The sequence below is a fragment of the Peromyscus maniculatus genome, chromosome 13, assembly GCF_049852395.1.
Source record: "Peromyscus maniculatus bairdii isolate BWxNUB_F1_BW_parent chromosome 13, HU_Pman_BW_mat_3.1, whole genome shotgun sequence".
NCBI classification, from domain to species: Eukaryota; Metazoa; Chordata; class Mammalia; order Rodentia; family Cricetidae; genus Peromyscus; species Peromyscus maniculatus.
Genome location: NC_134864.1, coordinates 64,681,026 through 64,700,978, shown reverse-complemented (window position 1 = coordinate 64,700,978; position 19,953 = coordinate 64,681,026). Strand labels below are relative to the sequence as shown.

General features: G+C 47.2%; 1 protein-coding gene across 10 annotated transcripts in view; it reads left to right on the top strand.

Annotated features, from left to right (window-relative positions):
• The window catches only part of Myo1b (myosin IB), a 179,955-nt gene that overhangs the window by 94,901 nt on the left and 65,101 nt on the right, over window positions 1–19,953 (top strand). For all 10 annotated transcript variants that reach the window (XM_076550420.1, XM_076550422.1, XM_076550418.1 and 7 more), the window contains exons 5-7: window positions 4,343–4,447; window positions 8,645–8,691; window positions 16,156–16,219. In XM_076550420.1, coding sequence (XP_076406535.1) covers window positions 4,343–4,447; window positions 8,645–8,691; window positions 16,156–16,219 — 216 coding nt within the window. The remainder of the gene's footprint in view (window positions 1–4,342; window positions 4,448–8,644; window positions 8,692–16,155; window positions 16,220–19,953) is intronic.

The following is a 19,953-nucleotide window of genomic DNA, read 5'->3' as shown; positions in this document are numbered from 1 at the left end:
AGTGCTTTGGGGTGCTGTTTAATTCATCACTGCTGTGCTAAATAAAAAATTCATCATGCCTTTTAAAAGTGCCCAACTATTTCTAGGCAGTGAACTTGTAGTTCACGCCTGTGAATTCAGACCCTTCATGGCAAACTGTTCAAGCCTCAGGGGAGACAGGAGGCAGCACATGAGGGAATCATGGGATGGGTGTGTCCGCAAGGACACCAGAGTGCAGCTGTGCCCCTGGGAACACGGTCCTGATGTGAGCAAACACTAAGGTATTCAGGTTCTAACTTTTCAGTTCCATCAGTTTCTAGGAACTCGTCAGCCATCTGCTGGAAGAGTTCTGGAGCCCGCCCTGCCCATCCAGACCTTTGGGTCTAAACCCCACCTGGCCTCCGTCCAGTGTATGTCTTTGGCAGCTCTCCTGAGTGAGCCGCGAGGCTCTGACGTACCGTGTGTGGCCTGAGCACTGATGCGTGTGTCAGAGCACTGAAAACACACGCTGAAGCAGGGCAGCTGAACAGGCGCAAGGCCGAGATGCAGCACCATGCTGTTTTCTTTCTTCCTGACGCATGCATGCATGTTATAGGAATCACCAGAGAGTCTGTGGCTTTCTCCAGAGGTAGATTACATACGATTTATTTCAGTGAAAATGTTATTAGGCAGACTCCCCTTGTTTTAAAGCCTGTGGCTCTCTGTTCTTTTTCTGTTTTATTTATTTATGTATTTATTTTGTGTGTGTGTGTGTGTGTGTGTGTGTGTGTGTGTCACACGTGTTATGCCATACGTGTAAAGGTCAGAGGACAGACAACTAGTGGGAACTGAATCTCTCCTTCCACTGTGTGTACCACAGGGATTGAATGCTGGCTGCAGGCTCACACACACACACACACACACACACACACACACACACACACACACACACACACGCCCCTTTTCCCACTAAGCCATCTCACTGGCCCCGTGACTGTATTTCTTATCGCAAAATTTTGCCTTGTGTTTTCAATGACGTAGTCCCTGGTTGCCTGTCTCACTGACCTGGACCTGGATATGTTGTAGCTAGGTTGTGGAGCCCTGCAGACTCGGAAGCAGGTTTTCTTCTAAGTAGCAGAAAGGTTGTTTCATTGAACACAAACATGGCCTCATTGGTGTTGGCATTCTTACTTTTGCCAAGTCTAAGAATCTGTATCTGTAGGCTTTACAATCAGTAACTCAAAAACTAGATTTTAAACTCTGGAGGATGATATCCAGTCCTCCCTTTTCTGCGGCCATGTATTATGAGGTTATTACATGAAAATTTGTGGGTTTTTTTAAATATATAAAAGATTTGAATGAAGATTCAAATTTATTTGAACTTTAGAGCCAAAAGGAAATGGAGCTGACAGCCTGTGCTGAGCATGCATGGTCGTGAGGATGATCTGTTCCCAGCACGGAGAGGCATGAAGCCATCCACGCAGCACACGGCCATGCAGCTTGTCCTGCGTTGACTCATTTCTGTAAAGTAGCACCTGTGTCGGTGAGGGACAAAAATCCTCTTTCAGAAAGCACGGCTTTGTGTGAAGAAACGTATGTGTGTGTGAGGGCGAGGCTGCAGAGGTCAGAGAACAACCCAAGTCCTCCTCACCTCCCACTTTGTGACTTCGTCATGGGCTCCAGGGATCCCGACCGAGGTTGTCAGGCGTGAACAGCAAGTGTTGTTACCCACTGAACCTCCTCCTTCGCCTCTCAGAAAGATTTATTTTTAATTCCTGTTTCCAGAAATTAATTATTAAAACGATCTGGGTAGTAGAATTCCTAAAGGTAATTAAGGATGTGAGCATAGATACTTTCTACCAACTTAGAAATAAGCTGTTAAAACCCGAGCTGTGTCTCCTTGAACAATAATACTCAAAAACTATTTGGAGTTCTTAAAAAAAGTTTTAGAGCTAGTAAAGTGCCCGCATTTCTATTTAAATTAAACCGTCTATACATGCCAGTGGGTTCTGTAGGTTTATATGCATTTTAGCAGTCAGGTGATGTAAGCCCAGTGGACATCCCGAGAGATCTGCTCCCAGGCCCAGTCCTGTTTCTGTTTTGACCATCCAGGGGTCTCCAAGAGGTTTCTCCTTCCATCCTCCCCCTCTCCTCCTTCCCCACCAAGGCAGTTTATCCCGGCTTCATCTGGACCAGAGCAGGATTTCCAGAGGAGTCACTGCAGCCGAGTCTGAAAGTTTGAGGTTGAAGAAAGCTCCATGGTTACCAGAATAAACAAAACAGCCCGGGCCTTTTATGTTTGGTGTCGGTTTACCTAACGGAAGACTTACCCTTTTATCTAAAGCATGTTCGTTTAAGACAGTTATTTTGCCTAGAAATAGATTCAGTTTGCTAACTTTGTAAGGAGTAGAAAGACCAAGAATTGCTCTCAGAAAAGGAGACCGTCCCTAGTATCTATGAGTATAGTGGTGGGGGGTGGGGAGAAGGGCAGGAAGTGAGTGTGTGGAGCTGAAGGCAGGTGTGGGGTGTGATGTCATTCCTAGAGATCCCCTGTGGAGCCCAGGACCAGCACTGCGGGATGTCGGCATCCAGCAGATCTAGAAAAGGGAGTTCCACTCCAGATCGAGGGTAGAGGGAAACGTGGCCACAAGACTCAAGAGAAATGGACTATGTAGTTTGGAGACTTTAAATAAAGGCTGTTTCATGTGATCTTGCAAAGATAAGAAGATTCTCATCACACCCTTATGGTTGTTAAAGGGAGAGTGTGGCACAGATAATCACAGACTACTAGAGAAGTCGTGTGGATCCATCACATTACCCAGAAAGGAAACTGGACGGAGATTTAACTCAAGTCCCTGAAAGAGGACCCAGCCTCTAGCTATAGTTCTTAAGGCTCGCCCAGTTCGTTTCTTCCCAATGTCACCAATGCTCGTGCTCCCAGAGGAGTCGCCCTGGGAACTATGTGGATTCTTGGTGTTTTTCACATCCTTGTTAGCCGGCACTTCACGTTATTCAGGAGTCTACATGCACAGGATGGGCAACACATGCAAAATGCTGTTCAGCTTGTCCATGCATTGTTTCCTCTGTGGGGAAATGGGATGTGTTCCATCTCTAAAGCTCCCACGAGAACTGGCCATGCCAGGGTGGCCTCATTTCATCCATTTGCAGGGGTGGCATCTTCATACACCTGAGAAGGCCTTCCTACTCATAGGCAGTGGCACTAAATAAAGATTGGAGAAAGTGCCAGATATTAAGGTTGGTTTGTTCACCCTAACCTCCCAGCTGTTTTGTTCTGCCGACACTTGGTTGAGAATTTCTTAGACATTGACCTTGGATCATTGGAACTAGACACACGGACAGCAGACAGACTCCGAGACAAATACGCTTGAAGGGAATGCAGCCTTCCAGATCCCTTTTGGAGTTCTGCACTGTCCGGGCCACACGAAAGGCTCTGAAAAGCCCTTCGATGAGGACGCTTGCTTTACTGTTCTTCCCGGACCGTGGACCCGGGACCGCCTTCTCTTTGAACACTGGTGTCCTTGGGAATTAAGTGTCAAGAGGGGTGGTCCTGTGCGGAAGGTTGTTGAGAGAGGAGTCCCTGACTGGCAAGAAGGATAAAACATCCAGAAACAGAGCTTGTCCCCGCATGAGCTAAGAGTTGTCTGCTCTGTGTGGTGGGCTCCCCGTCAGCTTGACTCGCAGTTTACCTGTAAAATCTACAGAAATGACCCTGCGCCGGAAGGATGTGAGTCCGCCACTAGCCGCTCACTTTGGGAACTGAAGAGTGGTCAGTCTGGCCTGGTTGTGAACCAACCAGTTTGACTCAGAAACTCGTTTGAAGAAAAGCAGTTTTGTTAAACTTCAGAAATAGGTTTGACAGAGACGCTCAGATGACCAAGCCATGCTGCGGCTTGCATCATGTACAGGACATAGTTGTATGTGTTTGATGACTTGGGTGATGTGATAGTGTAGTGTTCGTTTTAACAGCTCAGAGATAAACTTCGAGGACAGGCTGTATTCTAACTGGATTGATGATATGTCAGTCGAAAATGCACAGCTGATCCGGGTGATGGTGGTGCACGCCTTTGATCCCAGCACTCCGGAGGCAGAGTCAGGTGGATCTCTGTATCTCTGTGAGTTCAAGGCCAGCCTGGTCTACAGAGCGAGATCCAGGACAGGCACTAGAACATCACAGAGAAATCCTGTCTCGAAAAAACCAAAAAGAAGAAGAAAAAAAAAAAGAAAATGCACAGCTGAAAACGTTTCTGAAACGCTGTTTCCACCCAACAGTAAAGACCTCTGGAAATGTTGCTAGTGAGTCCCCTCTCCCAGTGTGATTCAGAGTCTCTTTATAACTGAGAATCACCACTGTTTCTCTCTGCAGAGGCCAGCAAGCTTGTTATGTCCTACGTGGCAGCAGTGTGTGGAAAAGGAGCCGAAGTTAATGAGGTCAAGGAACAGCTTCTGCAGTCCAACCCTGTCCTGGAAGGTAAGGATTTTGTGTACGTGCGCTTGGTGTGATTCGAAGAGCAAACTGTATTCAGGGCACTTCCGCGGCTGCCTGGTGTTCAGGGAGGGAAGAGGACGCAGTACTGGCCAAGCTTTTCAGGAAACAAGCCCCACCCAGTGATCCTCGGCTGGCTTCGAGTACTTAAAAGAGGGAATCACTTACCCACGGGAAAGGAACTTTCCCACTTCAAAATCGTTTTTTTGCCACTCAGTTTTCATTTAACTTACTTTGATTTGCTTTAAGAAATTGACTGGGGAGGGGAGGCTGGGGGCGGGAGGAGGGAAGAGAGGGGGATCTGTGGTTGGTATGTAAAAGGAATAAAAAAATTCCTTAATAATAATGATAAAAAAAGAAATTGACTGGTATTTGCAGTTAATGGTGTGGTGATGTTTTGTCATTCACCATAATGCCTGTGGCTAGTGACACTTGTCAGGGCAAATCAAGGGCTGTAGAAAGCCCAAACCTGGCTATGACACATCTCCCAAGCCCTGTCCCTAGCTGTCTGGTAACTAGCTCATATTCCTGGAGGCTCGAAGACCAAGACCAAAACCCTGCTAAGGTAGGTTTCATCTGGAGGCCTTCTCCTGTCTCAGAGACAGCTGCCACCTCGGTGCTTGTGTGAACCCTTCTTTCTGTCTGTTGGGAACGAGGACTGAAGTGAGTTCCGTGATGCTCTGTGTGCCTCCATGCTCCACACTCATGGCTTCAGCTAGCCTGGAGGATTTCCCAAAGGCTCACCTCTCATTTTCGTCCCATTGAGGGTTAGAGTTTTAACATATGAATGGGGAGAAAGGGACACAAACATTGGCCCATCAGTCAAGACTGAGCTGGAGACATGTCCTTTTCACTGGATTGGAGCATGGCACCTACCGCTGATATAAACCACCCTTATACTAAAAATGAAATCAGAGTCTGCAAGATGGCTCAGTAGTGAGAGCACTGGCCGCTCTTGCAGAGGACCTGGGCTGGGTTCCCAGTTCACACATGGCAGCTCACAACTAACTCCAGTTCCAGGGAAGCTGACGTCGCCTCTGACTCTTGCAGATATTAGGCACACCTGTGGTGGAGATACACACACACACACACACACACACACACACACACACATACATACATACATATATATAAATCCAGTGTGCCTAGATACGTTGTGTTGGACTTGTCTTTGCTATGAACATAAGGCCTGTCCTGTGCATTCACGGCCTCTACTTGCCAGGTCCAGTTGCACCCTTGTACCTGCTAGGATTGAAAATGTCTCCAAACGTTGGCAGCTGTCCCCCAGGGAGTCAGAAGCATCCTGTTAGAGTCTGGGCTAGAGGGATAGTTGGGCTCAACCCTTTGCTCAGAGAACAGAAGGACAAGATTGAAGGTGGACAGAAGTTAGACCTGTCTTGGGGTTGGTAGACAGCTCTTGGCATGGAGGGTCAGAATCCCCCCCCCTGCTGTCTTTTCTACTCTGCCTCAGCCCTTCCTTTCCTCCTGGAGGTGTTCTTGAACTCTGAGCATGCACATTGAAACCCTGCTTCAGAGGAGGAACCAGGCCCTGCTGGCCTGGCTGGCAAGATAAGAGAGACACGAAGCCCAAAAAGCCATTGCGTTTTCATCTCTACTCCGTTCAGCACGGTAACTGGTGGAGTCCATGAGAAGTGGCAGCTCTCATCTCATTAGCCTGAGCTTTGGGCTCTCTGCTTCCTGCCTTTGCTCTTAGGCTCCATGCTCGGTGCGAGCTGTTATTTCTGACGTGCTTATTTTAGGAATGCTGTGGTGGAAAGGAGCAGTGCAGTGGAATGCTGTAGCTTGCATCTTTTGCTAGAATCTTTTTATTTGGTGGTATTTGGAACTAGGCCGCAGTGCAGGAAATGGAAGAAATGCCCACTGTGGGTGTGTGTTATCTTTTATGGGAATGCTTTGCTTTTTAACTGGAGCGGCTACTGTTAATGAACATTTTGAACAATGAACTTAAAAAAAAAATCCCCAGCTGTGGAATGTGTCTTGGGTGTTCTATAATGGACCACTTGTTTCTGATTACCAGGCTCACAGTAAAAGACTTGAGTGTCCAGGGTTGTGTTTGGTAATGTGCACTTCAGACTTCTTTGATGAAAAGAGGGTTTATGGATTGTAGATGGGGCCCTGAGCAGGTCTTCTGGAGTAGCCCTTCACTTGCCCCTGACCTGCAAGCCACAGCACATTGATGTTTATCTGTCAGCATCTTAAGCTGGGCTTTGGGCCTGCACTAATTAGTTAACTTGGCAGGCCCACATTCCAAACCTGGCACAAAAGACTAGCCCACAAAATCACGGGGAATATCGTGGTTTAGTGGGGACCAGGTCAAGTGTCCACTGTCATCGAGGTTGCAGCCGTGGAAGCCTTGTGGTTGGCAGTGGGTATGTGATAAGGATCGGCTCCCCTCTCACTGTACGTCTCAGAGCCCAGCGCATCAGCCTGTCTCCCTCTGAACGGGGAGTTCGGTGTCAGGAACTTACCAAACCATGCTTGGCTCCAGCATCTCAACATAAGGAACCTTCTCTGCTGACTTGGTCAATTTTGTCTTAACCTATCTTGAGCCAACTATGTGGTGTTTGAAACAGGGTCTGGCTGGCCTGAGACTCACTCTGTAGACCAGGCTGGCTTTCAGCTTACAGAGATCGGCCTCTGAGTGTTGGAACTGAATGCTCCCACCACCACACCCAGCCTGTTGTGTGTTTTTAAGCAGGGTGCATGAAAGGGCTCAGTGGATAGAGGTACTTGCCTCCAAGTCCGATATCCTGAGTTCGATCCCCAGCACTCATGTGGTAGGAGACAACCAGCTCCTTTAAGCTGCCCTCTGACCTCCACATGCCCCCTCACAGTAAACAAACAAACAAATGTGTTTTAAAGACATAAAACATTGGTCTCAGCATCAGGTTTGGCTGCTGCGCTGTCCATTACGCTCCCTAAGAATGCCCCCTCTCCAGGGTGCTGCCTTCAGGACTAGGTTGCTTCTGAAGTGCTTGTGCTCTGTGACGGTTGGTTGACCAAAGTCATGGAGGCTTCCAGAAATGCAGTGTCTAGCCCCTTATTCAAGAAGTTTGTTTCATTAACCGCATCACCATGACTACTTCCTTGCTAGTTTCAAATATGGCTCCCAGATCCCCAAAACAACCTGGGGTCGGGGCTTGATGGAAATGCAGGATTTTGTGTCTCTTCCAGGATGTACTGGCCTAAGTACCCTTGTACCCAGGACCCCTTTGTGACTGGGTTCACCTCAGGGTTTGAGGTGCATCCACAGGGATACGTATGGGACTTGCATCCACGCCATTCCCTTCCCGGTTTTCATCCTCTCAGACTGGCTTGCCAGCTCTTGTGCACCAGCCTGGTGAGATGGTCCCTTTGCCTCCTCATAACTGTTCTGTCACCTGAGTTAAACAGGTGACATGGTTGAACGTTCTGTGCCTGGGCAGAATCACTCTGTAGTTCTCACGGGTCCTCATTTCAAAGGGAGTCCCAGGGCAAATGGGTCTCCCTGAAGCAGCTAAGACTGACATAGACCTGGTCTGTGCCTTGTGGGCCACGTTAGTCTCCTTTATTTTCTAGATTTCATGTAGGTGTGTCTGTTGGGCATAAACTAATAAAGTATGTATTTTTAATTTTATTTTAAATGACTCATTTTTGACTCTCAGTATTGCTCTTAGTGTATTGTACTTATGTAATCACATTTACATAAGTAGCTTTGCTTCAGAGTTAGTTTTAAGTTTCACATGCCTTCTGTGATCTATAAACCTCACCCACTTCCATCAAGCCTACAATAATAGAAGAAGGTTTCTGAAATAACCTCACTGAGAATTCTGACAGAGGAGTAGAAGCCTTAGCTGCTGCCCACTCTTTAGACTCCTATCTTCAGGAGTTAAAAGGCGTCAAATTAGGGAAGATCGAGTTTAGAGAGGTTCTTGAAACAGTCCCAGGATTCGAGGCTGTCACCTATTCTGTGTGTATTTCTAATCACCGAGGAAAGTTTTATTTAGCAACTTATTAAAGTTTCTGCCAGATACGTGTGTACCCAGTTGTGGGCAGAAATGCTGTCGCCGTGAGCTGTGTTTGCCGGGGTTATTCCCGTCCGGTAGTATGGTTGTCTTAGGTTACTGCTGGGAATTATTTTTTCTGTCGGCTCTCCTGATGCCTCTGTTTCTCTCTCACCAGCCTTTGGAAATGCCAAGACTGTAAGGAACGACAACTCGTCTAGATTTGTAAGTATTTGTACAAGCGCTAGCGCCAACACTTAGCTCATGTGTGTTTAAACAAGCAGATGTTTAATATTCTTACTACGCACATCTTTTAAGGTCCGAAGAGGGCCACCCCCAGCCGAGACCCTCTGGAAGCTCTGGAAGAGCTCTGTGTTTATTTATTTTGCTTTCTGAGATTTTTCAGTTTTTCTTGGAGTGGCAAGCTATTTCTATCATGTTTTCTCCTCATCTCCCATCATAAAATTGCACGAGTTTAGTAAGACTGTTTAGAATCATTTCTTACCATCTGGAGCTTGGTATTTAGCAGTCATAATTAAGAAACAGAAATTCAGCTGGGTGGTGGCACCTTCCTTTAATCCCAGCACTTGGGAGGCAGAGGCAGGAGAGTCTCTGAGTTCTAGGCCAGCCTGGACTACAGAGTGAGTCCCAGAATAGACAGGGCTACACAGAAAAACCCTGTCTTGGAAAAACCAACCAACCAACCAAACAAACAAACAAAAGAATAAAGAGAATCAGAAATTCAGTAAAAAAAAAAAAAAAAAAAGAAAGACCAAGTGAGTGTCAAGTCTGTATACTCTGTCGCCCTTGACTCTTACTGATGGCCTCAGAAAAGACGGATGGATTTTAAAACTTCCTGGACAATCCCTAGGGTTGGTAAGTGCAAGGGTCTGGGGGAACTGAATACTGAAACCTGATTGAGCATGAAACACCACTTCCGGTGGGGGCTGGCCTACTGCTGCTGCTCCACCTCCTCCCTGTAACTGCCCAGCAGGTGCCTGGATGTTGGTGCTCTAGGTTCTTTCCAGCTCTGCTCAGGCCTAGGCTCTTCACAAAGACAGACACCACCTCAGCAGCAAATTGTTCAGCATCACAGTGGTGTGTTTTTGCTCTGAAGTGCTGGGGACTTTGTGCATGCTAAGCTGTAAGCTCTGGTACCCCACTTTTCCTCCCCTCCCCTTGCCTTCCCCCTCCTCTCTCCCCTCCTTTCCTCTCTTCTCTGCTCCTTTGGGTTACAGGGCCTTGTTAAGTTACTCAGGCTGGCCTCGAACTCATGTAGTAGCTCAGGTAAGCCTTGAACTCTCCGGTTTCTATTGCTGCAGCATCTTGAATCAGTGAGATTAAGTATCTGTACCATTTGGCCTGGCTCCATGGTGCTATGTTGAGATGGTTATTTTCTTCTGTGATTTAACAAAAACAAACAAACAAACAAAAACAAAAACAAAAAAAAAACCCATCATTTATTTTTGAGGCATCTTTTCCCCTCATTGCTTGTATTGGTGGCATCATTTTTGGTCATCTTTGATGCCTCCCTACCAGAGATCCTCCCATGCCCCCGTTTTAGACCCCTCTTGGCCCTTTCTTAGACAGGTTGTTCAGAGTTTAAAGAAAGAAATGGCCTCAGGTGCAGGTAGTTTTTGTAGCTTAGAAAGTAGAAGCCTAAATAAGTTCCTAAAGCCACGGCTGTGGATTGTTCCATCGGATTAGCCTGTTATAACCAGTTTGATCCAGGCCTTTTCTTGTTTGGTGACATGGATAATCTCATTGCATAAATAGAGTTTGAAGTGAAATAATCGCAATGATCAGGCTTCGTTATGTGATAGAAATTTAATTTTGTTTGCAAATAGTGTGAATATGCTCTTTTAAAGATGTTTACAAATATATGTGGCCCAGTCAGAAAGCTGTACTGCTTCAGAGGTAGTTACAGCGGCATTTAAGACCCTGTGAATGGCTTGGCAGGCTATTTAGCTTATTAAATAGCTTCAGAGAAATCCTCTTTTAAACTTGGGCATTAGGATATGAGATTAACCCTTAATTATAGACTAACTCATTTCATGCCCAGCTTCTAGTATTTTCTCTGCTTTGTGGTATATGACTTGATTAATAATGCAACCAAATCCATGTTATAATTTTATAATGGGACTGTATGCTATCCTGTGTGTAATTGTGATGTTGCTTGACACCACCCTTGACTGTGTTTGATTAATCTAGAGTGGATTTGTTGATCACTTTACTGAGAAATCTGGGAGAGTCTGTTCTGCTGTGGTTAGGACACCTCGGTCATAGCTGACACTGGTAACCAGTGTGGTCAGGGACACGCCTCACAGTGTCTCCCATATACCTCAGTGCTTCTGGTTTGACATATGGAACTTTTTTTTTTTCTTTTGAGAATGAGACTCAGAAGCCGAGTGATGGTGGCACACACCTTTAATACCAGCACTCGGGAGGCAGAGGCAGGTGGATCTCTGTGAGTTTGAGACCAGCCTGGTCTACAAAGAGAGTTCCAGGACAGCCAAGATTGTTACACGGAGAAACCTTGTCTCGGAAAACAAACAAACAAAAAAGAATGAGACTCAGTATTCCAGGTCTTTGTTTATTAGTGCTCTTGTGTAAGCAGCGCATGAACGTCTGTGTGCAGACGGATGGGCTAGGTGCTGGAAGAAGAGGACAGCACCTGTTCTGTTGGAAAGTGGTTTTGCCCAACCTCTCATTCAATCCGATTTTTTTTTTGAAACAGAGTTTCTTCTCTGTGTAACAGTCCTGGCTGTCCTGGAACTTGCTCTGTAGCCCAGGTTGCCCTCAAACTCACAGAGATCCACCTTCCTCTGCCTCCTGAGTGCTGGGATTAAAGGTGTATGCCACCACCTTCCCCAACTCATTCAGTAAGAATTTTAAGATGTATGGAGTGGTTTCTGTGTTTTAATATAAATGTAGGTTTCCTTACACCTCCCTTGTAGCCAGTGGCTTTTCCTTCTCGTAGCTGGAGTGATCTCTACCGACACGTCCCGTCAAGCCTCTGTGGTGCCCCTCTGCTCCTACAATGCAAGCTCGTTCAGCGCCTTCCAGGGCCTGTCTTGTTGAAGCACAGTCTCTGCCTCTTAGCCCCCGACTCTGCCTCAGCTTCACACACCTTTGTGACTCCCTGGCATCCCAAGTGCTTCTCAGCAGTTGTTCCTTCAGTATGCTGGGTGCTCTGTAGACCTGCACATACTGGGTGCTCCATAGACCTGCACATGCTGGGTGCTCCCTAGACCTGCACATGCTGGGTGCTCTGGAGACCTGCACATGCTGGGTACTCTGGAGACCTGCACATGCTGGGTGCTCCATAGACCTGCACATGCTGGGTACTCTGTAGACCTACACATGCTGGGTACTCTTTAGACCTGCACATACCGGGTACTCTGGAGACCTGCACATGCTGGGTGCTCCATAGACTTGTACATGCTGGGTACTCTGTAGACCTACACATGCTGGGTACTCTTTAGACCTGCACATACCGGGTACTCTGGAGACCTGCACATGCTGGGTGCTTCCTAGACCTGCACATGCTGGGTGCTCTGGAGACCTGCACATGCCGGGTGCTCTGGAGACCTGCACAATGCTGGGTGCTCCATAGACCTGCTCATGCTGGATGCTCCGTAGACCTGCACATGCTGGATGCTCTGTAGACCTGCACAATGCTGGGTGCTCTGGAGACCTTGCACATGCTGGGTGCTCCATAGATCTGCACAATGCTGGGTGCTCTGGAGACCTGCACAATGCTGGGTGCTCCATAGACCTGCACATGCTGGGTGCTCTGGAGACCTGCACATGCTGGATGCTCTGTAGACCTGCACAATGCTGGGTGCTCTGGAGACCTGCACATGCTGGGTACTCTGGAGACCTGCACATGCTGGGTGCTCCATAGACCTGCACATGCTGGGTACTCTGGAGACCTGCACATGCTGGGTGCTCTGGAGACCTGCACATGCTGGATGCTCTGTAGACCTGCACAATGCTGGGTGCTCTGGAGACCTGCACATGCTGGGTACTCTGGAGACCTGCACATGCTGGGTGCTCCATAGACCTGCACATGCTGGGTACTCTGGAGACCTGCACATGCTGGGTACTCTGGAGACCTGCACATGCTGGGTGCTCTGTAGACCTGCACATGCTGGATGCTCTGGAGACCTGCACATGCTGGGTGCTCCATAGACCTGCACATGCTGGGTGCTCCATAGACCTGCACATGCTGGGTGCTCTGGAGACCTGCACATGCTGGGTGCTCTGGAGACCTGCACATGCTGGGTGCTTTCTAGACGTGCACATGCTGGGTGCTCTGTAGACCTGCACATGCTGAGTGCTCTGTAGACCTGCACATGCTGGGTGCTCTGTAGACCTGCACATGCTGGGTGCTCTGTAGACCTGCACATGCTGGGTACTCTGGAGACCTGCGCATGCTGGGTACTCTGGAGACCTGCACATGCTGGGTGCTCTGGAGACCTGCACATGCTGGGTGCTTTCTAGACCTGCACATGCTGGGTGCTCCATAGACCTGCACATGCTGGGTGCTCTGTAGACCTTGCATGTGCTGGGTACTCTGGAGACCTGCACAATGCTGGGTGCTCTGTAGACCTTGCATGTGCTGGGTGCTCCATAGACCTGCACATGCTGGGTGCTCTGGAGACCTGCACAATGCTGGGTGCTCTGTAGACCTTGCATGTGCTGGGTGCTCTGTAGACCTTACATGTGCTGGGTGCTCCATAGACCTGCACATACTTGGTGACATCTTGAATTATTTTTGTCTCCCTTCAAATGTTACATCAATAATATCTTTTATACACTCTGACATCATCTTGATTTTATTTGCTTAGGGTATTTGTTACTCTTTGGAGTTGCTGTATCAGATGACCTAATTTTGTCATCATTGACCTGATATCCTTGGAGGTGCCATGGGAACAAGTACTCTGGCTTCCTTGTATATCTTTCAATATATACAATTTTAATATACAATTCAATTGTTAGAAGAGAACACGGTGCTGCAGTAGACACTCAGAGAACACTTAACCTATGCATGCTGCTTCTTAAGAAGCTTATGGACTAATTAGAGAGATTGGGCATATCTAAAACTATGGCACAGTTTTTCAGGAAGCTATGTGGGTGAAGTTTTATGGACTTTTAGAGAAGATCCTAGGGTAGAAGGGAATGTTAAAGGGACTCAGAAAATGTAAGTGGGTCAGAATCAACTGGAGAGAAGGGCGGATTGGCCTGGCATCGTGAGGAAGCCTGGGCCTGGGAGTGTATGGAATTAGTTTTAAGGCCAAGGCCTAGAAAAATGGGTCAGGATTCCAACCAGAGGGAGCTGTCCCTACACATTGTTCACAGGCGGTGGGAAGCTTCAGGTTGTTTCCAAGTAGACGGGTGGCATCATCAGGGCCAAGCTTTCGGTAGCTCTGAGGGTGTGGCTGCCGCATCCGCGAGGACCATTTCTTCAGCAAGGGCCTTCTCACAGCTGTCCAGCGGTTGACTGGTGGTTGTTTGGCTTCCTGTCCCACTCCCTGTGGTGTTTATACTCTTACCAGTTCCTCTCTGGTAACTTCTTGAGAGAAGCCACCGTTACCCTTGCCCAGGCCCTGGAACCGAGCTGATCCTGCGCCCAGTGTCTTGCCTCTGTGTGTGTGTGTGTGTGTGTGTGTGTGTGTGTGTGTGTGTGTGTGTGTGTCCGTGCACACCTGTAATAGTTACTTTTTGTTGTCTAAATACCTTACAAAGCCAACTTAGGAAGCATTTATTTTGTCTTAGAATTTGAGGAGAAGCGTCGATCGATCGAGGGTGCTGGGACAGACCCTGCCACGGTGCTGTCCATCCTTTGCTTGGTTCCCATGTCCAAAAGGTTCCACAACCTCCCCAAACAGCGCCACCAGCTGGGACCAAATGTTCAGACAGTGAGTCTGTGGGGGAGCATTTCACATTCAGGAGGTGACACCCATGACGCTGGAAGATGTCCAGCTCCTGTCTCACTAATCCTTCCACCTGCTCTCTGGATGCTCTTGCCTCCCGGCCCGGGGACTCCTCTGGAAGTGACTCCTGGAAGGTCGATCCCCAGATCCCCAGCCTCCTCTTTAGTTTTCTACCCTCATTTCCTCCTCTGTCCCTGCTGTTCTGGAGGATCTCTCTGTCACGCCCAAGCCGGTCCCTGCGGCTCTGGCTAGCTCCCAGTTGACGCTCATCTTTTGCTGCCCCTACTGGAAGCTCTCAACAAACATTCCTCCCGTAATCGGTGCAGCCAGCCGATGCCCGCTCCCTCGGTAGCCACGGCATCCGGTCCTGCTCCTTTCCAGTCCGATGCACCCTCGTCAGGTGATCTTGTAAAGCGGCAAATCTGATCGTGCCTCCTTGTTTAGGTGCCTTTGGTGACAGCGGCTCAGGGCAGGAGAAGGTCAGAAGGTCACGCTGCTCTGGCTGGTCTCTAGCCCGAAGCCCTCCCTAACTGTCCTAACAGGAGTTGGTTCTTAGGCCTGCTCCTTCCGCTTCCCACCTCCAGTCTGCCTGACCTCGTGCACTTTGCACTTCCTGTGAACTCACTTCCTCTTCTGATCTTGCCCTCACTCCTCGCGTGGCCGTGAACTGTGGCGGGCTTGTCTCTCCGCCACCATGCCCTGCTCACCAGGCTGCGAGCGCCTTCCCAGCAGGGACTGTGTCTGGTTTTTCCCTGGGCCTTTTCAGGCTAGAAGAAATGATTTGGAGACATTCGCTTGACACATTAGTGATTTAGAAGGATACATGGCAGTGGGAGAGGGAGGGGCTGGTGAGGGAGCATCCGTAGGCTAATAGAAAGCCACAGATTGCATCGTTGACCAAGTGCCATGTGGTCATGTTTTTTTCTCCCTATCACACTTTTAAAATTAATGTAATTCTTAGAGAAAATTATATACAAAGCGTCTGTCTGACTATGATTAAGGTAGGACATGAAACAAAGCAAAAAAAAATTGACTTATGAAATAAACATACTCTTTTTCCAAACACGAAGCAGATGCCATAGTTATTCTGCTGTTCATGTTACTTTTCATCTAGCAGTTGGAAACTGGCTCTATAAAATTCACAATATTTAATTTCTTGTGTCTTAAGAGTGGACCTGGGCTCTCTATTGCTATATAACCTAGGTCAAATGCCACTAAAAGGAATAAGTAGTCTTTGATTCTGAGCTTGTGACACCACATCATTGTGTTTTGATTTGAGTAGATGGGAACATGGGAGTATTACGTTTCATTCACTGCCTAATATGGAGTTTGTAACAATAGCTCAATCAATTTATCTGCCAAGACTAGTACCCTAGTTTATATTCTTGATTTGAGAGTGTATTATACCCTTCAGGGAGTTTGAAAAATATCTGAAATGGGAAGGTCTCATAATGGAAAGGACCCCCGCCCCCGCCCCGTGTGTGTGTGTGTGTGTGTGTGTGTGTGTGTGTGTGTGTGCGCGTGCGCGCGCACAACAATCTGTTCTTAAATTAGCTACACACTAGATGGGCTCTAGGTAGTGGGTATGCAGTGTAAATTATTCATGGCGGCACATTGTTGTGTATTGTGGGTAAATGAACTGCCTTTCTTAATTACATTGAAACAAAGGACTAAACATGAGTTAGCGTGCTATTTTCTAAAGAACACGCAGTGTTTTGAGACGAACTTACAGAGTCTCTCTCTTTGACAGGGCAAATACATGGATATTGAATTTGACTTCAAAGGCGATCCTTTGGGAGGCGTGATAAGTAACTGTGAGTATTTCACTTGGCTCTTTATAAACCAGTTGAGAATAATAACCAAGCATTGTAAATGGTGCACCATTTACCATAAAACATTTAAATACCGTGATGGAAGAGGTGGGAAGAAAAACATTTACTTTCCTAAGAATATTTAACCGTTGCATTTCAGATTGCTTTACAATTTAATGTAAAAATATATATGTATATACACATGTCTGTATACATACATACATATATATATATATATATATAGTTAGTTTGTTTTGGTTTTTTGAGGGAGAACTGTACTATCTTCCAAACAGTCCTCAAAACTCATGTATCAGTATGCCTCACTAAATGTTGTTAAAGATGAATTTATTGTTACCTTTGGAAAACTATCTAGAAATCTGCACAACTATTTGAACTCCATATCTGTACTTTATATTGGTCTTTAAGCCCATCTAACAAAATCTATTCTCTGATTAAAAATAAAACCTGAGGAATTTATTAATTAATTTTGTGGTGCTAAGATAGAAGAACCCAGGGCCTCACACACAGACTGGGCAAGTGTACTGAGCTCGACTTCAGCCCTAAAATACGAATAGTTGATTTTAAATGAATAACTTTTTAAAGGAAGCATTTATCTAATACAGTGAATAGGCCTGTACTTCAAATGTTGTTTTGAGAAAATGTGACCTCTTTTCTAGGATTTCTAGATAATGGAAATGTAATGTAGCTCCTGGTAACACATGGACTCATTAGCCTCCTTCTGAGTGTGACTGGAGTAAGGAAATGAACGGGACTGGGCCAGGGCTGCTCAGTCGCTCCAGGTCCAAGGCTTGTGGAGTGTTGGGGGTGAGCACGCCAGCGTGACTGGCTTTGTGTGCCTTCACTGCCTCAGAGCTGGGACGCCACAGCACTCCCCGGGTTTCCTTCACCTTTGATTTCAAGTTTCATTTGTTTGGCATTCAGTGATAACTCAGGGGTTTCTGTGCCCCCCGCTGTTACCCTGGTATCCTCCGGTCCTCCTGAGTGTTCTGGGTTTTAGGATCACAGGACCAGACCTCCCAATGCCTAGTCACCCCGGAGTGCTATAGGGATTGTTAGAATGAAAGTAAGTAAGTTGAGATGTAGGAATGACAGAGCTGTCTCACGTGTCCAGACACCTTCATTGGACGTTGCAATGATTTAAAAAAATTTAAATTATGCATACATGTATGTCTCTACATGCCAGTGCAGATGCTGTGGTGGAGGCCAGAAGAGGGTGTTGGAGCTCTTACAGCTGGAGTTACAGGTGGCTGTGTGCTGCCTGGCGTGGGTGCTGGGAAACTGTCTCGTGGCCTCCGGAAGAGCATCAGGCATTCTAACCCACCTGTTCAGGAGCCATCCCTTCATCCCCAGCATTCCTTTCCAAAGTGGTCCACGATATAAAATGGGGAAGTGATCTGGTGGAAGAGGAGATGGGTAGCCAAGAACCCTGGAGTCGCCAGGGGTTCGTGAGCTCTTCCTGATCAGCCATAGGGTCAGAGGGATGCTGTGCAGAAATTGGTGTTAGGAGTTATTTGAGCATACCGTGTAGCCAGAATTGTGGGGTGTGTCGGGGTGGGGGAGGGAGAGAAGAGAAAGGAGGGGGAGAAAGAGAACACACACATATACTTATGGATGTTTATGAGTGTGTGGAGGTCAGAGATGGATGGTCTTCTTCATTCACTGTCCACGCTCTTTTCTGAGATGAGATCTCTCACTGAACCTGGCGCTCATAGATCTAGGCTGGACCACTGGCTAGCAGGTCCCAAAGTTTTTCATTTCTCTCGTCTCTGCAGTGGTATTACAGGCACATGCCATGGAGCCCAGGTTTTTACATAAGTCCTGGGGATCTGAGCTCAAGTCGTGTGCCTGTGTGGCAAGCGTTTTATCAACTGAGCCATCTCCCAGCCCCAAAGTCACTGAATTCTCAAACAAAATTTTCCCCGCCCTTCACAGAGAGGGCTAGCGTCTTCTCATCTTTGAAGTTAGGGGAGAGGTGAGGTGAATGAAGTCTGTGGTTCTCCCCACCTCAGCGTTTTGCAGTTCTTGCCTGACTTGAGTTTTCGTTTGGGTTTGCCTGACCGCTTTTGTGTGCTGCCCCCTGTGATTGCACGCGCCTGTAAGAGTGTGTGGTCGTGAGGGAAATACCTTAAAGGGAAAGTTCCACTGTGAAATTGGATAAGGTGCTGCAGTCTAGAGGACGTGATTTTGTAAGCTGTATATGGTAGCAGCAGGACTCATGTAGCCTGCAGATGCTCCAACCAGAATCAGATCACCCCTGCTGGCGTGCAGGGGTGGACTCTGCAGTACATGGCGGCTGGTGAGGGCTGTCTAGGAAAGGGGGTGGCTTCAGTTTAAGACCACCATTTTCAGGAACAGTTCATTTTAATTCCGCAAGCTGCCTATAAATCTTAGTGCTTTCTTTTTATAGGGCGGATTAACTCTAGTTATCGCGTTATTAGTGCCAGTTATAGCAGTAACTAGTTACGACATCGATGGTAGCGTCAGGTTCATCCGTTCATTACAGAACTTAGAGCTGAGCATTCTGGAATAAGATTTAATCAGTACTGTTCTTGAGCATTCTGCGAAGACCATTAGGAGTTACTTCCTTATTAGTCTGAGAAAATAACTTTGGATTTAAATTTGAAGTTCAAATTTTTAACAGAAATGTCTCCCTGACATAAGAATCAGAAGAGTCTTACAGTATCCATGGAGAATAAATACTACTAAACACTTCCATTAAGGTTAATACATCTGTGAATGAATTTCATATGGTCTTGGTTACCATTTGTTCCCACAAGAAAATTATATTGAAATTTGTGAAATGGGAACACCCTGGTATTTAAGAATATCCTTTGCTTTAGAGAGGAAAGGCACACATTAGTGGTGGGACAGGAAATTTCACTCCATGTAGACAGGGCTGACTCATGGTGGTCATGGGAGCTGCCAGGCTGACTTCAATGCATGGAAATCCATGGGTGAATCCCCTGGAGTTCCCGCCAGACCATGACAAGTTAGCTTCTTGGAGGCTGGTGAAGAGCACAGACTTTGCTTTTTTTTGTAGAAGACATAACATTGCTTCCTTTCCCAGCAGCCCCTAGGAAAAGCACAGATTGTTACTGGCTAAAATGATTATCCCGAGAGGTGTAAGAACTCTCTAGACAGTTGTATGCCCCAGAAGTAGGAAGCACAGGCCGCCAACTCATCTCCCTCTTCCTAAAAGAGGTGTGCAATAAAATCTCAGTCCGGAACACACTTGAAAGTTAGAGGTCCCTGAGGGCGGTGTCCTGGGGAAGGAGGCATGATTAGAATGGGAGGTGGCAAGTGCCTTCTCAAGTAGAGAAGATAAAACATGGAAGCCTGTGCAGATGCTCCACGGACCCGGAGTGGCATTTCTCCTGGTCGGTTAAGGCTTGTTGGTTACATGCAAAAGTGCTTATGTTTGAAGAGTTTTGTGTTATGAACTGGAACCTTTGAGAAACCAGTTTTCTTCTTCCTTCTTTTATAGTACTCCCAGGCACCTTCTTAAATCTGTGGTGCTTAGAAGCAGTTTAGACTGTGGGGAGACACAATCTAAATCTCACGGGTTTTTATCTGCTCATAGAATAGCACAAAGGGGAATCCGCTCTGCGAACAGGTTCCAGTTTCAAGGGAGCCGTCTGAGGTGGAAACCCCGGCTGCCCTCGCCCCGTTTGGGTGTCAGGAAGAACGCAGGCAGCCCTGGTGGTCGTGTTCATTAT